This window comes from Lactuca virosa, chromosome 8, assembly GCF_052849685.1.
Source record: "Lactuca virosa cultivar CGN04683 chromosome 8, Lactuca_virosa_CGN04683_v6, whole genome shotgun sequence".
Lineage (NCBI taxonomy): Eukaryota > Viridiplantae > Streptophyta > Magnoliopsida > Asterales > Asteraceae > Lactuca > Lactuca virosa.
Genome location: NC_136433.1, coordinates 194,421,693 through 194,446,839, shown reverse-complemented (window position 1 = coordinate 194,446,839; position 25,147 = coordinate 194,421,693). Strand labels below are relative to the sequence as shown.

The 25,147-nt window shown below is 34.7% G+C and overlaps 2 protein-coding genes across 2 annotated transcripts; both read right to left on the bottom strand.

Moving 5' to 3' along the window:
• Nucleotides 1-3,455: 3,455 nt before the first annotated feature.
• Nucleotides 3,456-3,951, bottom strand: LOC145131167 (uncharacterized). Its single transcript, XM_079065896.1, has 3 exons — nt 3,748-3,951; nt 3,632-3,666; nt 3,456-3,540 (listed from the first exon to the last, which is right to left on the bottom strand). Exons 1-3 carry the CDS (start codon nt 3,949-3,951, stop codon nt 3,456-3,458), a joined length of 324 nt encoding a protein of 107 aa, XP_078922022.1.
• A 3,244-nt stretch (nt 3,952-7,195) lies between these two features.
• LOC145131166 (uncharacterized) lies at nt 7,196-12,135 on the bottom strand. Its single transcript, XM_079065895.1, has 6 exons — nt 11,661-12,135; nt 9,647-10,804; nt 8,641-8,913; nt 8,169-8,590; nt 8,001-8,087; nt 7,196-7,678 (listed from the first exon to the last, which is right to left on the bottom strand). The coding sequence occupies exons 1-6, from the start codon at nt 12,133-12,135 to the stop codon at nt 7,196-7,198; spliced, it is 2,898 nt and encodes a 965-aa protein (XP_078922021.1).
• Between the last annotated feature and the right edge of the window lie 13,012 nt (nt 12,136-25,147).

The following is a 25,147-nucleotide window of genomic DNA, read 5'->3' as shown; positions in this document are numbered from 1 at the left end:
TAACATGTCGTATTGTTTATTAGATGTCACGTGTTAGAGACTTACATAAGGTGTTTTTCCGTCATTTTAAAATATATGTATACATTAAATACAACAAACATGGTTATACACGAAAAGAAGAAGTCATTAGCTTATTAGCTAACATGCCCCACCCCTTAATGAGAAGTTGCGGTTATGACTCTTGGCTTCAACGCCTCTTCCTTTATCATTTTAAGGGTCAATGTCTAAAACGAAAAAAAAAATTCCAAAAAATAACGGAAAATGGAGAACAAAAAAATATTGTGGCTAAACACAAACTGATGTCTAATATTGGGGCTAAATGTAAACCGAAAAAAAAAACCCTTTGGGTCACCTAAAACCGACACGTCACCATAACCTGTTGGTGACCGGCCAAATGCCCAAAATAAAACATTTTCCAAAATATAATAACATATAAGAACAAAAACAAAAGTTGAGATTAAGTCATAACATGGTTATATACATAGGGCGTGTTTGGCAAAATTAGCTGGTAGCGAGTAGCTTGTAGCGGATAGCGGGTAGCTTGTAGCATTTTGTTAAACACTACACGAAGTAGCATTTAGATTTGGAGCGTTTTGTTTAAACTAAATGCTAGAAGCTTGTAGTGTCAAACAAGGTTTTTTGTTAAAAATGGAGCGTTTTGTCAAACGCTAGAAGCTAGAAGCTCTCAAACGCTCCCAAACGCTCCGTGCCGAACACGCCCATAATGGTTTTGGTGGCATAAACCTTATAATTTAGGCAAGACTGCAAAAATGGTACCTGTGGTAAGCATTTTTTTAGGTTTAGTCCAGACCTCAATTTTTTTGGTTTCATGGTCCTTTTGACCATGTTTCTATGTGATTTTAGTCCCTCTAAAAACTGAAATTACTATAATACCCTTATGTATTTGTTTTTTATTTTTCTTTCATTCTTTATCTAAAAAAATAATAAACACTCTCTCTCTCTCTCTCTCTCTCTCTCTCTCTCGCGCGCGCGCTAATCGCCGATATGTAGAATCCATTTAGCTGCCAAGAAACGATTCAATATTTTCCATCGTTTGAGCTTTCTTCTTTCATGAACTGATTTCCTGTGAGAATCGACTGATTCCTAAAAATCGATGGTTGCTATGTAGAAAAGAAAACTTTGTGAGAAGCAAACAAAAACACACATATACACACTAAAGCATCTTCATCCTCAGGGACAGTTACAGGTAAACCCAGAAGGAAATATTGCTACAAGTCGAAGATGTACTTCGCTGATGGGTTTCCCTTTATCTTCTCCTTTTTCTGAATCCACATAATCGAGCAGCTCTAACATACCTGCAATTGAGAAAATAAGATCAAAATTGAGTAAATAAAATGAAAAACCCTCACCCCCACTCTCTTCCATTCATAGAAACGGTATCAGGTCAAACAGTAGAAGTTGATATGGGAGAAGAACGTGGGGGAAGTTAAAATCTAGCCCTTAACTCTCTTTTTCTCTGATGGATGCGCTGCCACCATCGACAGTTGCTCCTCCACCAGTATCGACGGTGGTACTGCAATAGAAAAACCATCACCACCAATCAACAGTTCAGAAATTGGCGGATGACCGTCGGTTCACATGGGAAACAATGGAACTCACTATTGCTATTGTTGTTCTTCTGTGGAAGAAGTTCATGAGAGCTAGTGGTCATGGTGTAGTATTTTGGTGTTGGGTTCGGCTAGGGTTGTGCGGCCGGATCAGTAAATCTGTGACCGGATCTACTGTGAATGCAGAAGTATGAGATAGATAGAGAGAAAGGGGAGATGGGGTGGAAGGAGGGACGATGGTGAGGAGCTAATGGGTAATGGGTGATCTGGGTTTGGATTTTTGAAGAAGATGATGACGGTATTATGGTCGATGAAGAATACGATTTAAGGGTGTTTGAATTTAGGTATGGAAATGTAATATGCTTTGTTAGATAATCAGAATCAAATGAAACTTTCCCTTCCTCTTTTCTCCCTTGTGGTATGGATCAATGTCTGCCTTTTTTCTCTTCATGTTTTTTTCCTTAAACTGCATATTACAAGTATTTAACTAGTATAGTGAACATGATTTGATTTAAAGATATTGTCCAAGTGAATCTTTCTACCTCTGTAACCTAGAACACATAAATGGAAGAAATATTAGGATTATAAAGAACTACATTTTAGTATTGGAGAGAGAGAGAGAGAGAGAGAGAGAGAGAGAGAGAGAGAGAGAAAGAGAGAGTTTTATTATTATTTTAATTATTTAAATAGATAAAGAATAAAATAAAAAATAAAAAATAAAAAATAAATACATAAGAGTATTATAGTAATTTCAGTTTTCATATGGACTAAAATCACATAGAAACATGATCAAAAAGACCATAAAGCCCAAAAAGTTAAAATTTGGACTAAATCTCCGAAAAATTGCATGCCATAAGGACTATTTTTGCAGTTTTGTCTATAATTTAGGATTTTTCTATAAGTACCCCTCTTTTTCCAATCTCACCCCTGATTTGATCTTTTGTCTTTTTGTTTTTTTTTTGTTTTTTTCCTATTTTGTTTTATAGTTGTTTTTAATTCTTTTTTAATTTATATTATTATTATTATTATTATTATTGTTATAAATTTTGTATAAAATTTTAAAATTCGAACGATATTTTTTTTGTTTTTAATTCTTTTTTAATTTATATTATTATTATTAATATTATTATTATTATAATTGTTATAAATTTCACATAAAATTTTAAAATTCGGACGACATTATAAATTCAAACGGTTATATAAAATCAGTTTTTAAATATTTTTTTATATTTTATTATATTTTAATATTCATATTATTACTGTTATTATTATTATAAACTCCAAACAACATTTTATAAATCGGACATTATAAATTCGAACGACTATATAAAATCGGAACAAAAGCAAAGTTTATCCCTATTAATTACGGATATTAATTGGTACGGTATTACAATTGTGTATTGTGTGGTGCGTTATACGGATTGAAAACATTTAGTCGAGCACTATATAATGTTTCCCATGCAGCCGAATGTTCTGATCTGTATGTACGGAGAAGCCTGGACAAAACATCAGGCATTGGATATGCTCCTTGTAAATCAACCATTACAAAATGGTTAGGGTGAATGTGGGCGATAACGACATATGCAGGGTTTGGTATGTCTTGCGGGCCATATCGATGTGGGAACCACGTTGAAGAACCTTGTTTGCTTAGATAAATAACGATAACACCGTATCTGTTAGCAATGAGTATAACAGTGTCTGACATAATCAACCAATACTCCGATATCGCAAAACCCGATCCAGAGTAATTCAATGTGTGACTTATGCGGTTTAAAAAATGAACATCATCATAAATCATATCGTACTCTTGATAGTGTGATAATAACTCGTTGTATAGATCGTACCTAATTTGAAGCCAATCATGTTGACTACGACCAAGAGCAACTGCTATAGACCGAAATCCCCAAAACCAATGGAAAATGTCGTGTTTGTTGAAGTAACACCAACAATCTCCAAAAAAGGCATGTTATACCTATTAATAAAAGAAAAATAATTAGTATAACAAACATATAAGGCATGTTACACCTATTAATAAATACAAAACAATTAAAAAATATTTGTACTTGTTAGTCTTGTATGTGGCATCCATCATCATAATCTGTGGAAATGCACGCCATATTTCCAATTATGTTGGGTGAACAAAGAATAGATCTTCCAAGGCATTGGTTGTATCATTTACACGATGGTTAAATATGTATCCTTTTGAATGCAAAAATCCGAAGACAACTTGCATTTGACTTCGATCTCCATGTTCATCCATTTGAAGTTTGTAACACTCATTATAAATTGTTTTCAGTGTAGAAACATTTTTGGAATTTTGTCTCTTCAGCGCCGATAGAATATCTCGTGCAGGCACATTGTTTATCTTCATTTCTTCAACCATTTTTGATTCATTTGGAGTTAACCTCCTTGAAAATGGGTGACCCTCCATATACATTTCTGGTTCATGATTATGTTCATCATTTTTCACCTTTAACCTCCAAACATCATCTGACTTATAGTAACAAGCAAAAATTTAGAATGGACGGTTTTTTTTTCTGGACCCTGTATTTTTGGTGGACGTCTCCGGACCTCTTGATACACCACCCCGATCACACATAAATATAATTTTTGAAATATATCCATATCCATATCCTTTTGTCTTTGTTTTTTTAATAACAACCACGTATCCAAGAGACCGTACCGTTTCTTGCACCCACTCCGTTAAGTTTTCACGACTGCTAAACACCTAACAAATATAAATATATATTTGGCAACTTTAAAAGAATTCCACTAAAAAAATAACATATAACAACTTACGATTAAACTAAAATTATCTATCAAAAATACATACCATGTTTATGTGAAAACTTGTCATAAGGACGGAATGAACGATCGATAATTTTGTGAATCGAACAAATCGTTCGTTTATATAATGTGTAAAGTTAAAGTTATGTCAAATCAGCTTCTTTATTATTAAAGATAAAGATAAAGATAAAGATATATCAAATCAATAATAATAATAATAATAATAATAATAATAATAATATTTCTATTATTAGGTCTCAATATGGGAATCTTTTCAATTTGGAAGATGACAAACAAAAAAATTGTGGTAAATATAGTGGATAAGGAAAAGGAAAAAGAATCCAATGTAAGTTCGAAGTGTATCAAAAAAGAAAAAAAGTTTTAGAATTTTTATTTTTGTTATAAATAAAAAAGGTTTTAGATGTATATAGTTTAAAAGTTGCAAATGTAAGTTGGAAGTGTGTCAAAAAAATGTTCCAAAGTTCCAAGTGTGTCAAAAAAAGAAAAAAAAATTTTATTTTTCTTAAAATCGTTATATATATATATATATATATATATATATATATATATATATATATATATATATATATATTTGTGTCAACAAATATAAAAAACATGATGTCAATAATTTAATTTGATTGATATTAGGGGTAAATGTGAAAAAGGAGTACTTATAGCACAACCTATAATTTATCTCTCGTATGTTGATGATAAGACAAGTTACTTTTCAGGTTACAACTTAGTTGTTAAGATTGGTCGCATATTTTTCAGGTTACAACTTACTTGATAGGATTTGGTCACATATTTGTCACATAACTAAATCAGATTTGTTTAATTTTATTCTATTTTATACCAAATTATATTTTTTCCACTGATTTTAATGATATTTAATTTTCAATTATGTCGAGGCGTTACAAGACACGGCTCCAACATTTCAAAATATTAAGCAATAACATTGAATACATCATACGACTCAAAGGCATTTTCAATATTGGTCAATGCATTACACTACGATTTGTTGCTATAATAGTAAATCACCGTATATACGTCACATCATATGCTCCACGTAGCAATTACCTTGTAATAAAAACAAGAAAGGTTTCACATTTACTTTTCTAGATAAAAAAGACTACCCATCAGTAGTGTATCTGATCATTTTCTTTTGAGGATTTCCAAAATTTCTTTATTTGCAGCTTCTAAAAATGAAGAAAATTCTTTGATGTTTTAGAAAACCATGTAACAGAAGATCTAAAGGTAAGCTACTAAGCAACTTTTCAATTTGCCTGAAATGCATGACTGATCTCATTTTATGTATAATCACTTTAGTGGTTTCTCTTTTATAATATTTTAGTCTCTTTCAATACACACACAGAAAAAATAAAAAAAATCCTAGATCTTAATCAGTGCATATCCATTGTCATTCGTTATAGATTAATTTATTATTTACAATTTAGGTATCTATTTTGTAAATTTAATTATGTGCAATAATGTTCTTTCATTGCTGATCGATTATAATGATTAGTATCTTTTGGTGCGCAACTCTATCACTAGATCTATTTTTTTGGTAGTAAATTGAACTTCAATTTGGTGTGTCAATACATCGGTAGATAAGTTTTTAGTATCGAAAAACTTCTATTTTAGTTGTATAAGGTATTGTTTTTCTCCTTGAGATCGAATGTTTTAGTCCCATCGTAGATATATGTAAAATTACAGACTAGTTTAAGAGTAATTAGATTTCCAGTTATATAGTTATATATATATATATATATATATATATATATATATATATATATATATATATATATATATATATATATATATATATATGTGTGTGTTTTTAGTAATTTGAGGCACAAGAAATTGGTGATTAGGCTATTTGTCAGATTCGATAGAAAAAAATGTATTTAATTTAGCATAGATATTATTTTGACTTGGTCTATAATTTAATGAAAGAATTTAATATCCATGGTTGTTAGTATCTAAAAATTGCTAATAAATTAGTTGGATTCCAGTCAATGCACCTCTCTCTCTATATCTCTTTTTTTTTCTCTATATATATATATATATATATATATATATATATATATATATATATATATATATATATATAAAAGATCCAAAATGCAAGAACAAAGTTTAATTATATATAATTAGGTTAATCACATATGAATAACATAGTATCATCTGAATAATTCTAAAACTAATGTTCAAAATTTGTTTTTATGTAATCAATTTCATAATTGTTATCGTTTGAACCTCTCTCTCTCTCTCTATATATATATATATATATATATATATATATATATATATATATATATATATATATATATATATATATAGACAGAGTATTTTGAGAATTTTCTACATATTCTTACAATAGTATTACACAAAATATATACAGGAGAGAAGAAACAATATAAGGAAACTAAATGTATACCCTAGAACAGGAGATCCTAATTGATATCCTAAATCCACAAAATGAATACAAGAAGATATTAGATTCTATACTCCCCCTCAAGCTGGAGCATAGATGTCAATCATGCCCAACTTTTCAACCGATATATCAAACAGTTTCTGAGAGACTCCTTTAGTGAGGACGTCTGCTACTTGTTCTTCTGATCTAACAAAAGGAAAGCGAATAACTTTATTTCAAGATTTTCTTTGGTAAAGTGACGGTCAACTTCCACATGTTTGGTTCGATCATGTTGAACGGGATTATGAGCAATCTGAATAGCTGTTGTGTTATCACAATAAAGGTCCATTGGACATTTGAGTTTGAAACCCAATTCCTTAAGGATATTCTGGATCCACAACATTTCACAAACTCCATGTGCCATGCCTCAAAATTCAGCTTCTGCGCTTGACCTTGCTACAACTTTTTTCTTTTTGCTACGCCAAGTTACAAGGTTCCCTCCAATGAATGTGAAGTATCCTAATGTAGAACGACTATCAGTCTTGTCACCGGCCCAATTTGCATCTATATACCCAACAACTTCCAGTTCCTTTGTAACAGAATTATTTTTACTAAACAAAAGTCCTTTTCCTGAAGTCATCTTCAAGTACTTTAAGATACGACAGACCGCCTTCATATGTTCTTCGTTGGGGCAATGCATAAATTGACTGACAACACGTACCACATAAGCAATATATGGCCTTGTATGTGATAAGTAGAGTAACTTTCCAACCAGTCGTTGATACCTTCCTTTATCTATAGGTACTTGATCAGGGAGAATGGCCAAACCATGATTCATTTCAATGGGAGTCCTTGTTGGTTTGCAATCTAACATCCCAGATTCAGCAAGTAAATCAAGAACATACTTCCTCTGTGATAGAAAATTCCTTTCTTTTATCTAGCAACTTCAATACCCAGGAAGTACTTCAGTTGTCCAAGGTCCTTTATTTCAAATTCTTTTGATAAATATTTTTTTTCAATTCATCTATTTCCTTTGGATCGTCTCCGTTGATAATCATGTCATCAACGTATACAATCAAAGTTGTAATCTTACCATCCTTTTACCTAATGAACAGAGTGTGGTCGCAATTACTCTATTTATACGCAAATGATTTCATTGATGTTGAGAGCTTTCCAAACCAAGCTCTTGGAGATTGTTTCAGCCCGTACAACGATTTTCTCAACTTACACACCTTATCAGAATCATTTGGGTTGCTTTTTACACTAGGAGGGATATCCATGTACACCTCTTCCGCCAAGTTTCCATTCAAGAATGTGTTCTTCACATCAAGTTGATGCAAAGGCCAATCTTTGTTTGCTGCTAAAGAGATTAGGATTCAAATTGTGTTGATTTTAGCTACCGGTGCAAACTTCTCTTCGTAGTCAACTCCATGACGTTGTGAGTACCCCTTGGCGACAAGTCTTTCCTTGTATTCGTTAATAGTTCCATCTGCATTGAGCTTTATGTTGAATATCCAACGACATCCCACTGTTTTCTTTCCATCCAGTTTGTCTACAACTTCCCACGTTGCGTTCTTTTGAAGAGCCTCTAATTCTTTATTTATTGCCTTCTTCCGGTTTGGGTCTTTCAAAGCATCATGCACATTATTAGGAATAGATACACTAGATAATTCATCAATGACAAGAGCATGTGACTCATAGATCCTATGGTTGGACATATAATTGGCTATAGGGTATTTAGCTTGAGCTTTGAAGTCCGGTTCATATTGTTTTTTTGGAACGCCCTTTGTGATTCTTTGGGATCTTCGAGCTTCATTGTGTTCTGTTCCAGAATTATCATTTAAAGGACCCTGAGAAAATCATTTTGGACACTTTCTTCAGGTGCAAATGTAGAATATGAAGAGATGTTTTGGTTTTCAGAGTCGTCTTGATCAGTGGGTTCTGTTTCGTGAGGAACTGGTTCACCCGGATCCACTTTGTTATTTGTATTTTCACTAAGATTGTTTACTTCTTCAGTTGTTGATTCCAATGGCACATGCAAGCGTTCTTTTAGACCTTCTAATTCCTCAAATACATCAAAAAATGTAGGAATAGAATTCCCTTCACTATCACTCTCCTCTTGAAGGGAAGACTTAGAGACTCCCCCTGTGTAGTAAGGTTTAGATTCATAAAATGAGACGTCAAGGGATACATGCATCTGGTTGGTGAGAGGATCATAACATCTATACCCTTTTTGGAACTCTGAATAACCAACAAAAATACATTTCTTCGCATGCGGATCAAGTTTTCCATGTTGTGGTTTTGGGATGTGAACATAGGCTACACATCCGAACACTCGCGGCTCCAAGTTAGGCATAGAAGGAACAACCAACATTTTATGAAGCTTCTGGTAAGGATTCTGGAACTCGATTACCCGTGACGGGGTTCGGTTAAGAACATATGTTTTTGATTTAACCGCTTCACCCCAGAAGGATTTAGGAACATTCATTCCAAATAAAGAAGCACGAACAATTTCTAACAGTTGTCTGTTTTTTCATTCTGCGAGACCATTTTGTTGGGGTGTGACAAAATTTCAGGTCTCATGGTGAATTCCATTCACCCGACAGAACTCAGACATGCAACTATTCACATATTCTCCACCGTTGTCAGACTGAAAAACTCTTATTGGTTGTTGGTACTGAGTCGCCACCATTTTGTAAAAATCAACAAACTTTTCAAAAACCTCGCTCTTATTTTTCAATAATGATACCCACGTCATGTGAGTACAATCATCGATAAATGTTACATAGTATCAGGATCCAGAAAAACGAGAGAATTTTTGTAGGGCCCCAAACATCAGAATGGATTTTCATAAATGGAATAAGACATCTATTATTACTTGGCAAATATGAACTACGATGGCTTTTTGCAAGTTCACAAATATTACAATGAAATTCAGAATCATTTATAGTTTTAAACAAATGAGGTTGTAATTTCTTCAGGTAACTAAAAGATAGATGTCGTAATTGGCGATGCCAGAACCATACCATTTCTCTTGCATTTTTCACTCCTTTGATCTGATTAGAATGCCCTAAACACTTGCATTTTTCTCCGGTCTCCCTTAGGTCCAAGTAGTACATCTTTCGCTTTCTAACACCATAACAAAGAGTCTGTCGAGTTAGAATGTCCTGAAAGAGGTGGAAAGACGGATAAAATGTCACAGTACATGCGAGTTCGCGTATGATTTGACTAACGGGTAATAGGTTATACGAGAGGGATGGAACTACAAGGACGGAGTAAAACGTCAAGGAATCAGATAAAGTAATCGGGCATTCTCCTTTAACTTGAGACCTTGAACCATCGGCTGTAGAGACAGCGTTTTGGGGAGAAGTTCTAAGATTTTTCACGAGTTTGGGGTCATTTGTCATATGGTCAGATGCACCCGAATCAGTTATCCATGTAATATTTGAAATAACATCATGATTAATACCTGAGTGTGCAACATTAGCAGTTGCATCAGGTTGTTCACTTTCAGCATTAGCTACAACAGCTTTGCTGATATTTTTCTGAGGTTTCTTAGTGAAGTCCCACCAATCCGGGTACCCGATCACTTCATAACATCTCTCCTTAATGTGACCAATTACTCCACAAGCATTACATTTTTTATTTGCATAAGGATTTGATTTACCTACAGGACGACGAGTGGGAGTACCATCGAAGTTGGGGTCAGTCGCTCTACGTTGAACAGCAAGAACATATGGTTCGGTAGGGAATGAATGTCCCATGGCCTGTTTTTCAGATTGAACTTTTCGAATATATGCATAACTTTGTTCCAAGGAGAACTTACGTTCTTTTCGTAGGATTTCTCCCCGTACCTTTTCATATTCAGCATCTAGTCCACTGAGGAATATATATACCCGCAATGGAGACATCATTGATGTCTCAAGCATTATAGTTGCAACATCCTTGTTTTGAGACGTAACTCTTTGATCGATCTCTTGGAACATGGCCACCAACTCGTTGTAGTAAGTAGGAATAGGTCGGCCATTTTTTTTCTCTTAAAAACACTTCTTATTTAGTTCAAATATTCAAGTTTCATCTGAGTTATCATATAATGTTTTCTCCACCGCATCCCAAATGTCTTTAGCAGCTGAGAGACGAATGTACCTATTCATGAGAGAGGTCTCTATGGAATCAATTAACCAACTTTTTACCTTTTCATTCTCTGTGGCCTACTTTTCATATTTTGGAGAGTTTATCGGGGGTTCAACTTTTGCACCAGTCAAGTATCCAATCTTTCCCCTTGCTCCAATCCGCATTCGCATGAGAGGTGCCCAAATTGTGTAATTTGATTCATCCAACCTGTGAGGATAACTGGGTTACTGGCGGTACATCAGATTAATTTTCATCAATTGTAGGTCCAGCCATCTGAGATTTCAAGTTTGAGTTTCAAGGGTGTGTAGAAGTGTATGATCGAGTACGAGAATCAAAATCAGAGTAAAGATGAACACAATAAGTAAATAAGGTCTGGTTCAGCTCATATTACTTCCAATGAACAAGAGTACAAAACGATAGTAAAAAATGGGAAAACTCTACTATCAACTCTATGTTCAGCTCCTATTTATAGGAGGCTGAAAGTACGAAAAGTACTAAGGCTAGACATTAAAGCTTCGTTAAACAGATGCCTTAGCAAATACATAAAGAAACATACGAAACAGACAATTACACAGACTTCGACATATTACAATACATTTCGACTCTACAATCTCCCCCTTTGTAATCATGTCAAAATTCTCAGTTCGTGAGAATCTATGCAGCAAAATGCATCATCCTTCGTATCTCCGAGTACCATGTCATAATCTTCCTTAACTCCACCTTATCACCATCATTGTTCTTCTTGCAATTATTCATACGAACAATGAAGTTCGTATATTGCGAAGTGGTATATCTTTCAATCTCTGAAGTCTGGAACAAAAACCTCTTGGCTTTGCCATTTTTGTCTTTTCCAGCAAAGACCATTCCAAAAGGCTTTAAGCATATCTCCCCATCTGCATATTTCTTCAGTTCAGCTTGAGTCTTCGACAATTCCATTGCAAATTTCACTTCATTTCCCATTGCTGATGCTAACTCCACATCAGTCAATACCAGAAAATCATAGTAATTGTCTATGAAGATTTTGATATGCTCAAGACCAAGCCTCAAAACATCTTTGTTGGTCCCTTGAAGTTGCGAAACCTCTATGTCTTTCAAAATCAATGCAACTTGAATCAGATCATTCAAGTTCATTAGAGGGAAATCAGCAACTGAGAAATCACACACTTGATTGTTCTCTCTTACAACATGATACCGAAAGTTATGTATCATATTCTCGAACATCACATCCTTCATTATACTGACAACTTTCTTGATCTTCACCAAAGACCATATCTCTTCTGGTTCTTTTCCAACAACTGCATGAAACCTAAGTTTCATATAGATATAATCTTCCTCATTGTCGAACTTCTCAACTATCTTGTACTGAGCCATGATAAACATCATTCCATTCACTAGGAAATCAAGCTAACTCATATCAGTGTTAGTGATAGAGTAGCTTTTCTTTGGCTTCTTCTCAAACGAATACATGCGATTGTAAGAAACTATTGCTTCAATATTCTCATAACTATACAACTTCTTTGGATCTCCCTTTTCAATACCAGGTGGATCATTTTCACGAAGTCTTAGTATGCTCTGTATTTGCCTTTGCTTCTCCATTTCAGCTTCAATTTTGGCCTTCTTCTCTTCCTTTGATTTTTCAACCACAATCACTTTTCCTTTGTCTTTATCCCCTTCTGAAACCTTTGGCTTTGACGAACTTGAACTACCTCCTTTAGTTGTCGAACCAAACACAATCCCCTTCAGAATGGTTCTTGTTGTTGTCTTGATTGCTTCTGTTGTATTCACTTTTAGAACTATAGGAATTGTGACTTGAGTAGATACAACTTTCATTACTTCACCAGCTGTAGTAACAATCTTCTCAATCGTTTTCGGCTTATCATCCCCTTTTGAAATTTTCGAAGATTTGCTTTCTGGACTTTTCTTTTCTCCCCCTTGCACCCCTGTGACAATAGGTGGGGCACCAGTGGGTAACATGTTTGCACACTTCGAAATAGGTGCAACAACCTTCTGAATGGCTTGATCTGAAAAATGTAACTTCTGAGTTAAAAACTCAGGAGTTAAAAATGAAGTAGGAGCTGGCTTCGATACTAGCTCTTTCAGTTCCCCAAGCAAAACACCCATCTTTTCGAAATTCTGAGCATCTGCTGTATCCTTTGCGTCAAACTTTGGAGTTATTGCTTGATACCATTCGACAACCGTTCTGACTGCAGCCACAATAATATCAACATTCGACTTGATTGTCGAATAATTTGAATTCAACTCACTCAGTTCTTTGGAAACTTCGACCTTCAACTCCTCAATCTTTCGATTTACATCTTCACGTACTGTCTTGACATCTTTCACAAAAAGAACATGTCGTTCTTTTGCTGTCAAACGAAGATCCTTAATTTCAGAATTAAATGAATCAGTCTGAGCCTTGATCCTCAATTCGTTATTTTTGTCCATAACATCTATTTGTTTCTTCATTCGAAGCTCTACAGCTTTGAGCATCACATCAACTTCAATCCCATACACTAAGTTCTTTGCTTCGGAATCAGCTTGTGATTGAAGAATAGCATTGAGTTTTCGATTGAGAATCTTGAACTGCTTACCAGATATCAACATGTGATCTGGTATATCGTCTTCTCCCGAATCGAAATGGAGAGCATCAAACGTTCCTCCGAAACCTCCGCCATCTGTTTCATCATCGGAATTTGGTTTTGGTGGATCGATGGATTGTGATGGGAAAAGTGTAGTGAAGGGTTGATGTAACACTTGATCGAAAGTTGGTGAAGTAGTGGTAGTTGAAATGTGTGGAATAAAAGGTGGAAGTGAAACAAAGGTACTGGAAATAGGTTCAGGAATACCTTGAGAAGATGGAGGAACACTCACCCCAACACGTGCATCCGTATTAGATATGTTTGCAACAATTGGAGAAATTGGAACCGTTACAGGAATTGATTTGGTGACAATAATATCGATTGGAACTGTTGTTGTTGTAGTCGAAACATTTTCTATGATGAGTGGTTGTGAGACTTTTGGAGAATTCGAACCCAAAGGGGATTCTGGAACTATCTCACAATCTGATGACTCTGCATGAACCACCAGCTTTCGTTTCTTCCTCTTCGTGTTGATATGCTTCACCACATCCTCAGCTCTTTGCTTCTTGGAGGATGGGGAAACAGGTGCAGGAATCTCATGAACTTTCACTCCTTGGCAATTAAGCTGAGGTTTACGAACAGTAGGAGACTGATCTTTTGATGAAGTTCGTTTCTGATAAGTGAAATTCCTTAATCTCTTGAACACACCTGATTTCGAAGGGATGAATTCCTTCGAAGATTCAGGAACAACTTTCTCCTTAGGCTTCTCAGTTTCAAGTGCAATCTTCTTAGGAGACTTGGTCTTAGATTGTTTCTTGGGACTTTCTTAAACAACAACCTCTTCAGGAACCTTCTTTGACTTCTTCGACTTTTTGGATGACCGTTCATCACTTGTTTTCAGCAAAATTCCAGTTTCGATTGAAGGATTAACATGTTGCAAATATGCCACCAATACAAAATTTGTTGGGTCAAATTTCTTCAACATCCCATCAGGAATTCTAGCAACAGTTAGTAATACTTCTGAATCATCTGCAACAGTCTTTGGAAAATGATACTTTGCGAATTCTACCTTAGCCTCATTAGCAGGAGTTGGAATACCTTCTTTCTCATATACATACTGAAGAACCAAACTCCAGTAACGTGCACATGAAATTCCTTTTACCACATTCGTGTTTTCCAGGCTCTTGATAACTCTTTCCAAATCTGAGTAGCATAATCAACATTCAGATCATAGTACAAACCTGCTACCATAGCATAAACTTCCATTCTCCCCTTATCAAGCCCTACACTTCGCCCAGTTAAGCAACGAAGGTATATACCAAACAGAAAATTTCATATGCAAGGAAGACCAGATTTCTTGAAATCACTGATCTTAACTAGTAGTGGCTGATGACCCATCTCGTTAAACATGAACATAACTTGATCAGCAGTAGGTTTAAAGAATGGAGGTGAATTTGGAATTACCAAGATTTGAGTAAACAACTTCTTCGTGAGTCGAATTCGCTTTTCATATTCTAGATTGAAGGTGATTACATCAGTGTCTTTGCTGTAAGAAGCAGTGGAACCAACCATTGATAACCAGGATAATGGGACTTCAAAAGCATTGAACATCGTAGTTGCGAGACCTGAATGTTTAAGAGCAACAATCAGCATCTTGATTTCTTCTGGATATATTGACACATCTCCTTCAACCTGATAGTTGGTGCTTTGAATCTTCATCAGTGGTTGAGATGAAAGTTCTTCAGTAGTGGAGGTTGGATCAGCCGCCATTGATTAGGGTTTTGAGAAAAGCTTGAAGAACAGATAAATTTAGGGCTTTTTGATCGTCTGAGAATTTGAACGCGTAATTGTAAAAGGATATTGGAAATTCCTTTTATATGTAACCCCTATTGAATTCCAAACGTTTTCTTGAAAGAGTAAGCCACGACTGTCCTTAAAAGTCGCACCACTAGCCGTTAAACGCGCCATGCCAGATAAAGTTCCTTGAAAGTCGAGCCACGTTGCCAAACCGTCACATCAGACTGTTCGTGAGTACCAAGTGGATAAGATCGAAAACCTTTGGCATGGAGGTTAGGCTCTTTCGTCTTTGGGATTATAGATGAAGTCATATGCCAAACTTGTGAAATCATCAGCCTGAGTTGGTATTACTCAGAGCCTCAAGGATTTCGTGAGTGCAGTGTGCCAATAGAATAAGATAAGAAGCAAACTAACGAAAATTTGGGCTCTGTTGATGGGTTTTAAGCATAAGAACAATCATATGTGCTCATACAAACCCTAATGCTTGGATCTAGGTTTCTCTATTGTACATGCAATGAATCCAAGACTTACAAACCCTAGATCTATCAAATAAGAACTGAAATATGGGTTTAGTAATTACCTTTGATTTTTATATAGCAATAACAATCAATCCTTGCTTTGATTGGCTTCAGAAAGCTTAGTGCCTCAAGTGTTGCACCTCTAATGGAGTCACAAACACCACTAAGTAACGTGGATGAAGAGGGAGGAGAGAGGAGGCACCAAAAACGGTTGGAAACCCTAAAGGATTACTTGTTCACGTTTTTGGGGCTTAAGGGTCCTTTATATACACGTAGGCTATTAGGGTTTACAACTAGGAAACCCTAATCTGACTGCTTAAGCCCTAAGCAGCCCATGGACCCCTTCTGGAACATGCCTTGGACGATTTCTAATGGGCTTACCCTTAGAATTCGTCCAACCTATTATTCCAAGGTGATCCATAGCCCAATTATATAATTATCTTATAATTACACAACAAGTCCCCTAAGTTTAATTAATCTCTTTTAGCCACAAAATTAATTCTTAATTAATTCTTGACTAATATTAATTAAACTATATGATTTCTTCTTTAATATATTATTCTTATAATATATTAATAAATCATAATTAAACATTTCTCTCCTTAATTCATCCTACATATTGCTATGGTGAAGGCAACCCAAAAGGACCATGCTCATAATCGGGTCAAGTACATACCAAAATAGTTATGGACTTAGACACTAATCTAACAGTCTCCCACTTGGATAAGTCTAATAACTATTTTGCGTATGACTTCAGAACCTGATCAGCAATCGTAGCTTCCAAAAGCCGCTGTCAACTCTGATCTTATCAGATACGTGTGTCCTTTAGATAAGGGATTATATATTCCTCCATTCTACAAGATATCGTATAGACATGAGACATGGATTGAAATCATTCTCTCAGTCTATGTGTCGTTTCCCGATTTCCGATTTATGACGACTGACTAATTGAACAAATCAAATCAGTCCTGGCCCGGCCGAGCACTTTCCTTTGTCATCACTAAATCATCGAGGGGCCCACAGATATCGCTTTTATCCCACCTTGGGTAAAAGGAATGGATAAACTTTGACTCAAGTGCTTGCTTGCACCTACTAATCGAATCACACACAACAATAAGTTTTATAACACCAAGTTACTGGTGCGTTTACTTATCATCAATGTGCAACCGACCAGCAAATAACAACTCACACGTCTCGGTTTCAAGAATATACAATGTTATCGTCTCACCAATCACTCGTGATAAAACCATCAAGTGATTCAAGTGAGCGTGGGTTTAATCCAATACTTTAACCTTATCAAAGCACTCATGAACTCTGCAGCAAACTTGTGCTATGTCTAAACACTTTAGACAATCTACAGACAGATTCATAACAGTCTTCCTTCATACCTACTTCCAACGTATGACCGACTGTGGAGGTTCGAATAACCTAGTTATTCTGGAAGTCAAAACATGCAAAATGAAACGCAATAATAATATTAATCCTATATGGTTCCAAAACTTTTGAGCGTAAATAAAAACACTTTTATTTAAACACTATATTGATTACTTATTATTCATTGCTTACTGTTTCAGAAAATCAACTTATTACTCGAATTATAACCACAATTGTCCCATGCTCCAAGCATACACACTTTGGTTTCCTATGGTCCATACTTTGTGAAATAGATCAATTGAAAACTTTTCCAATGAAACTCATTTCACAATCCCCAATCCTTATTATTAGTATAAGAATACCAAATTCTTGCCACTTTTAGAATATGTCAGATTCTAACATTTTATGCAATGATTCTTTCGTAATGTCATAGCACAAAAGTCACCAAGACCCGGCTAATGAAATTACAAGGTATTCTATCGAAATTGTTACAAGACAATTCCATAGATGTGAAGTCTCACATTCAAAGTACATTCCTTTGAACATCCTTCTCGCATAAAAGTTTCTAATCTAGACATATTTCTTAATATCCAACTCCCATTAATGGAAACATTTCCATATTTGCCATATGACAACCCATTCTTAATAGAATCTTATCTATTCATAATAATGTCAATATAGTCCATCCAGTACTATACTTCCAACTACTCACAAGCGACAAATCCTCAGTGAACCTCAGATCGTCCTTTGATAGTTGTTTAATTATTTTAGTCAAAACCAGTTCTAGTCCCTTTTCCCTCTTAATGCCCTAGGCATTTGGAAAATTTTAGAATGGTCAAATATTATAGCATATGCAATCGATCCTATACCCGAAGCGTATTGGACACGATGCATAATGTCTCACATAAAGACATGATACGTCATCATCCTTCTGCCATAATATTTTATGTGCCCTGTTCCCACAATTCGAACTATGAAGAGGGATGCCGTAATCATAATCGAATTTTGAGAATGAACTATGTATCCTTGACTAAATTTATTAACATTTCTCGATCTAAGCTTTAGAATTTTGAAACGAAGTATAATATTCTCTCCCTTAATTATAGCAAAACAACTTTTCAACCCTTGCAACTTTGCAAAATGAATCTTTGTTTTCTATAATTAATATTGCTAATTTGCAATACTTACCATAATAATCATGCTCCCACTAACATGATGATTATTTTCTTACCAACATAACACTTATGCTCCCACTAGCTTTGACATGTATTTAGAAAACAATTGAACTTCTAGAAAATAATGCTTATTGAATTCCTTAAGTTCATATTTCTAATACCTAATGCTTTGATAAGCCTTTATCTAAGCTTTTTAAGCTCATACACCTTTGCCTTAGATAGCTCACATGTGTGTCTAAACAATTCAGAATTTATGTTACTAAGTCCCAAATGTTCAGATCAATTGCCAAATCTCACAATTGCTATCTTCTTAAAATCTCTCTTAGTGAAAGCATTTCCTCACAATCATTTTCATGAAGGAGGAAAACCTTATGACACTTAGATTTTATGATGTATGTGTTCCTATCCATGTGAATTTGTCAAAACGAAAATTTGCGACAAATCCAAAACCATATGGACTGAACTTGCTCATTCTTGATTTCTTGCCTAATGGTAACATGAATGCCCACCATGTCTTCCAAGCAACTCACCCTTTCATATCAATGTACTTTCCATTGATCAAGGTGCTTTGTCTTTATGCATTCAAATGAGAACTCATAGAACTCACACGCATAATTAACTCAATTGGAATGGCACAGAAAAAGAGTATGTCATCCACGATAGGCTTTAAACCTCAAGTCGTGTGCTAGTGATGATCAACTAGGTTTACTCTTGATTTGTTCTTGAAAATTTTCAAGACCATTAAGACTCCCACTGACTCCTTGACATATAAGATTCTCTTTTCAAGAAACATTTCTTGACAAACAAATATTCAAGAGTTAGTGTAGCCTTTTGTCAAGTTTAACACTTCACACAATTGGTCATGGTTGGTCTTTGTCTTATCCAAGACATCACAACTTACCAATTTCAAATGTGCAAGAATAAGAAAACTTTTCCAAATTCCACATTTGTCGAGTGTTATAAACCTACTTAAGACTTATCACTCATGTCAGAATCTTGACTCTAAGACTTGATATTGGAACGAAGTATGATTGACTTATTGATTTTAACTATTTCCATAATTCTCGATTCCTCTTCTTAGACATGCAAATGCACTAAGACTCACTTAGAGGACCAATTAAGAAATAGTTCTTAATCATTAAGACTTATCATAAAGCACAATAAAATGTACTCTCTCTTCTTCTTGGAATGGAGAAACTTTTATCTTTCTGCCTACTTGATTCTTCTTATTCGTTCTGCTATTGATTGAAACTCTTTCGATCAACTCAGAATTATACTTAATCTTATAAGTATAACCATATTTACTAAACTTTAGTAAATCATGACGAATATCTTTATCACTCTTGTGGTGGACTTGATCAACGCACAACGTAGTGTACTCGATCTACTAGTCCTTCTCTTGACACTTTGTCAAAGAATTAGTCTAATTTCCAAATATGAAGTTTCTCATTCATCACGCAACCAAGTTCCATGATTCCAAGTTTCTGTCCAACTGAAACTTGGGCGATGAGAATCTTCCCTTATTTGGCAAATTCTCGACATTTCCACAAATAATATAATTAAGAATCAAATCTATTATAGAAACAATTAAACATCAACTTTTCATACACACCATTGCAAGGATAAATAAATAAGACAAAATCAAAATTTATTTTATTGCGGAAAAACTTGTCCTTACAATGTAATTCAACTGAAAAACTATGCTATTACATATTTCTTATCAGTCTATCCTAACTCTAGAGTAGCAGCTCAAAAATCTAATCCTCGAGTCCATGCGATCGAAATCCATTTCTTCATGATCAGATTCAACACGCTTCTGCCTTAAGCTTCCTCTCTTTTCTTCGATCCTGCAAAACATCAAAATGTAATCTTATCACATCATGTATTAAGAATCAAAGAATAGGAACTTATAGAGTTAGTTAATAGATTTTACCTGAAGTAGAGCCATACGTCTTGACTCTCCCATCTCTTAGATCTCTCAGGTAAACAGGGCAGCTTCGTCTCTAATGCCCATTCTCTTGGCAGTAGAAGCAGATGGACTCTTTTGGAATGGCACAAGGAACTATCTCAGAATTTACCTTTTCTGGATTTCCAATGTCACCATTTTCAATGTCCATTGAAGTTTGGAAGTTTGATTTGCCAAACAAATTTGTTTGATCAGCACGCCAAATCATTTCTGATTCAGCAGCTATAAGCAAATATGTCAAATCAATGAGGGTCACGTCATGGTCCATCATATAGTACTCTCTAACGAACTCACTATATGATTCAGGAAGTGACTGAAGAACCCAGTCAACAGCCAACATTTCTGAGATATCGACACCCATCATCCTTAACCTATCAATGTGTGACTTCATCTCTAAGACGTGTGCACACACAGGTTTCCCATCTTCGTGTTTACTTGCCAAAAGGGCTTGAATGAGCTTGAACTTTTCAAGCCTTTTAACTTGTGGGTTAGGGAGAATAATTGGAGGAGGTGGAGGAAGTGAAGCATGACTCTCATTTCCTTGATCGTATCGTGGAACGTCATCTTCATTTGGAAAGCTTGTTCCAAGGGACTTGGGAAGACCATTGTAAGATTTAGACATCTACAAAATGGGAGAAACTTCAAGTTAGTTGATAAGAATCCTTGATGTAACACCCAAATGAAACATCAAGGCTAGGATCCAACACAATACTCTACAACCTAGAAGAGGGATGTCGTAATATAGTTGCAGAATATTTGAAGGTAGGTAAATGACGATTTACCAATTCCCACCATGAAAAACGAAAAAGAAATTTAAGTTTTAAATGAATTGAAACTCCTAGATCTTTTGAGATTCATTGAACCTTTCAATGGCATGTTTAATCTCGATTATGCCCTTCAAGTTTGCGACTGGGATGCCGAGGATCACAAACAAGGTGTGAATAACCATACGAATCACGTGGTGCACCCAATTGCTACTATCACCTAATCAATGTGCCGATTAGCCACACACGCTCCATTGATCTATGATAAACATCGAGCCACCCTTCGCCACCAATGTCAATCCCAAATTAGTGTGCCGGTTAGCCACACACGCTCCAATAACGTTTGACAAGGGTACGAAGTGTAATTTCATGGATTAGCATACAAATTCACATTTTGTCCTAAAGTAACTAAGATTGGGAATTTGTAAAAGCATTTAGTTACTTTGTACTTCATTATACTTATAATGGAAGGTTTCGTCCTATCCTACCCGTTCGGCTAACGACCCTCCACTAGTCAAGTGTGCGGTGGGTAAGAGTGGATACCCATTAAATCGCCATTTTATAGGCAATTTCCTTAAACACCCCTTATAGACCAGCTTTGTGAATGAGGCCTACTAACGGTAAGACTGACTCTTTACTCATATATATATATATATATATATATATATATATATATATATATATATATATATATATAATATTAGACTTTTAATGTTACATATATATAGTATAGGGTGTATTTTACACTTTTAAAATACTAGGTGGTTTTATTAACTTTCTCTTTTAATTAAACTTTTAATAACTTAACAAAACCATGAGGGTGTAGTTGAACTTTTCAAAATACTAGAGTTTTAGAATTTAAATATTACATAATTAAACTATTAATCAAAATTTTAAATTCCAAAACTTGAGGGCAAGTTTTGAAACATTTCAAAACATTAGGGTTTAGAATTTAAATAGTTCAACATTAAACTTTTAATCAAAAAATTGAATTCCAAAACTTGAGGGCAAGTTTTTGAAACTTTTCAAAACATTTGGGTTTAACTATTTAAATTTCAAAAACAAAACTTTTAAGTTCAAATTTAAACTATAAAACCTAAAGGGAGTAATTTGAAATTAATCAAACTTACTAGGGATCAAATAACAAATAATATAAATCAAACAATTAATTTAGTGATTATCTATATTTGACCTAATTCAATTTCTTGCAAGATAAGTTACCCAATTAATACAAATAATCAATTTTAATCATATAAGGAATTTATTATCTAATCAATTGGTAAATATCTTTTGTTTTTGGCAAGGATAGTCTCACAAAATCATTAAAATTCAAATTTTATCAGTAAAAACAGATTAGGCAACTATTCCATAACAAAAACAGCAAGAAATCCCGATATTGCCTCTGTCAGATGATCCGACTCGCCGAGTCACTCATGGACTCGCCGAGTAGGGCCGACTCCCCGAGTCCATGAAGGGACTCGCCGAGTCTAGTCGAACAGAAGGCAGAAAAACGATTTTTAGCATGTAAACAGTTATAGCATCACATACAACAGAAACCAATCAAGGCTCTGATACCACTGATGGGTTTTAAGCATAAGAACAATCATATGTGCTCATACAAACCCTAATGCTTGGATCTAGGTTTCTCTATTGTACATGCAATGAATCCAAGACTTACAAACCCTAGATCTATCAAATAAGAACTGAAATAAGGGTTTAGTAATTACCTTTGATTTTTATATAGCAATAACAATCAATCCTTGCTTTGATTGGCTTCAAAAAGCTTAGTGCCTCAAGTGTTGCACCTCTAATGGAGTCACAAACACCACTAAGTAACTTGGATGAAGAGGGAGGAGAGAGGAGGCACCAAAAACGGCTGGAAACCCTAAAGGTTGTTCACGTTTTTGGGGCTTAAGGGTCCTTTATATACATGTAGGCTATTAGGGTTTACAACTAGGAAACCCTAATCTGACTGCTTAAGCCCTAAGCAGCCCATGGACCTCTTCTGGAACATGCCTTGGACGATTTCTAATGGGCTTCCCCTTAGAATTCGTCCAACCTATTATTCCAAGGTGATCCATAGCCCAATTATATAATTATCTTATAATTACACAACAAGTCCCTTAAGTTTAATTAATCTCTTTTAGCCACAAAATTAATTCTTAATTAATTCTTGACTAATATTAATTAAACTATATGATTTCTTCTTTAATATATTATTCTTATAATATATTAATAAATCATAATTAAACATTTCTCTCCTTAATTCATCCTACATATTGATATGGTGAAGGCAACCCAAAAGGACCATGCTCATAATCGGGTCAAGTACATACCAAAATAGTTATGGACTTAGACACTAATCCAACATCTATGATGTCGAAAAATAAAATTTTGATATAAAAGTAATTAAACCCCGGGAAAAGGTTACTTCGTTAATTATCAAGAGAGACAATTAACAGTTTGTGTATGTTCCCGTGAATTACAATCGAATACTTGTAGAGAAGTATCGAAGGGCTTCTTTTTCAAGGCTTCGTGGGTGGCTTAAAAATTTCGTTACATATCAACCTAAACATAAGGTGAGTAATTGTAACCGAAATTACTTGTTTGACCAGTGTAGTCAGTGACAAGTATGCTTTGATTGAAATATTTGAAGTGACTTTGAATTGCAAATGAAACTCACCCTGAAATCATATTCAAGAAAATATTTTGAACTAGATCCTGTTGGGTAACAAATATCGTGGGTTTCGATAATTTGATCAAGATCACGCAAAAGAATTGAATATGATTTGGAGTTTCGAAAGTTTTGTACTGAAACAAATGTTTCGTTAAATCTGGAATCTAGTTCCGCGTCAGTTCCTTAAAAATTTAGAAAATTGGGTTTCACTTTCATCACGGCCTCATGAATCAAGATAAAAAACACAGAGTTTTGATATGTCTAAGTCATGACTGGTTTGATCAATGACCTCTTGGACATACGTCATTGTGTGTGAAATGTGTTAGAAGTTTGAGATGAAAAAGGTTGTTTCACGAATTCCATTGTACCCCTGTTATGCTTGGACCAAACAGAAAACTCTTAACACATTTGAGAAGAGTTAGGTAGCTCAGTAGACTAATGTGAATGTAAGCCTGATTGGGAAGAAATTTTTGTGATGAAAAATTTCATTAAGGCTTTCGAAATAACATTGAGTCAATGGAGGCTTGGATCGACATGCTGCAGCATGCTTCTAGGGAGATTCTAACTAGTACAAAGTTTCGAAAATTTACCTTACCCTAGAAACGCAAGCACGACCCTTGTAAAACTTTCGTGAAATCTGCACTAAGAAAGAAAAGACAAAGTACAAAATAACAAAAATCTTTTTGGTCTTTTATGTTTTTGAAAAGAAAGAAAATATTTTTGGTATTTTTGATTTTTCGAAAACAAATACAAAGAAACGAAAATATTTTTGGTATTTTTGATTTTTCGAAAACAAATACAAAGAAACGAAAATATTTTTGGTATTTTTGATTTTTTGAAAATTAAAAATAAACGAAAACTTAAGAATGTACCAAACTAGCGAAACTTTTCTTTCCCAAAAGTCGAAAACGAAGCGTGTCGAAGAGCTGAACGTGAACAGTAACCTCTGAATGGTTAATACTATCAGAATCTGAATGAATCATTATTGCCTCTGAATTAACACATTTGCATAACACTTCTTTGTCATTCTTTCGAAATCAGTCCTGGAACTGAGCTCGCTTCGATCATTCCCAATCCTATCAAAATTCGAACAAATGATTTTTCGTCCAATGCTTTTGTAAAAATATCAGCAAGCTGATCAGTTGTTTTTACAAAATGAACTTCAATATTGCCATCTTTCACATGATCTTTAATTAAATGATAACGAAGTGCAATATGTTTGGTTTTCGAATGTTGTATTGGATTATGACAAATGCGTATAGCACTATGTGAATCACAATACAATTGAATCTTTTTCATATTAATTGCATAATCACGCAATTGACTCTGGATCCAAATGATTTGCGAAGTGCAAGCGGCAGCTGCAACATACTCTGCTTCAGCAGTAGAAATTGC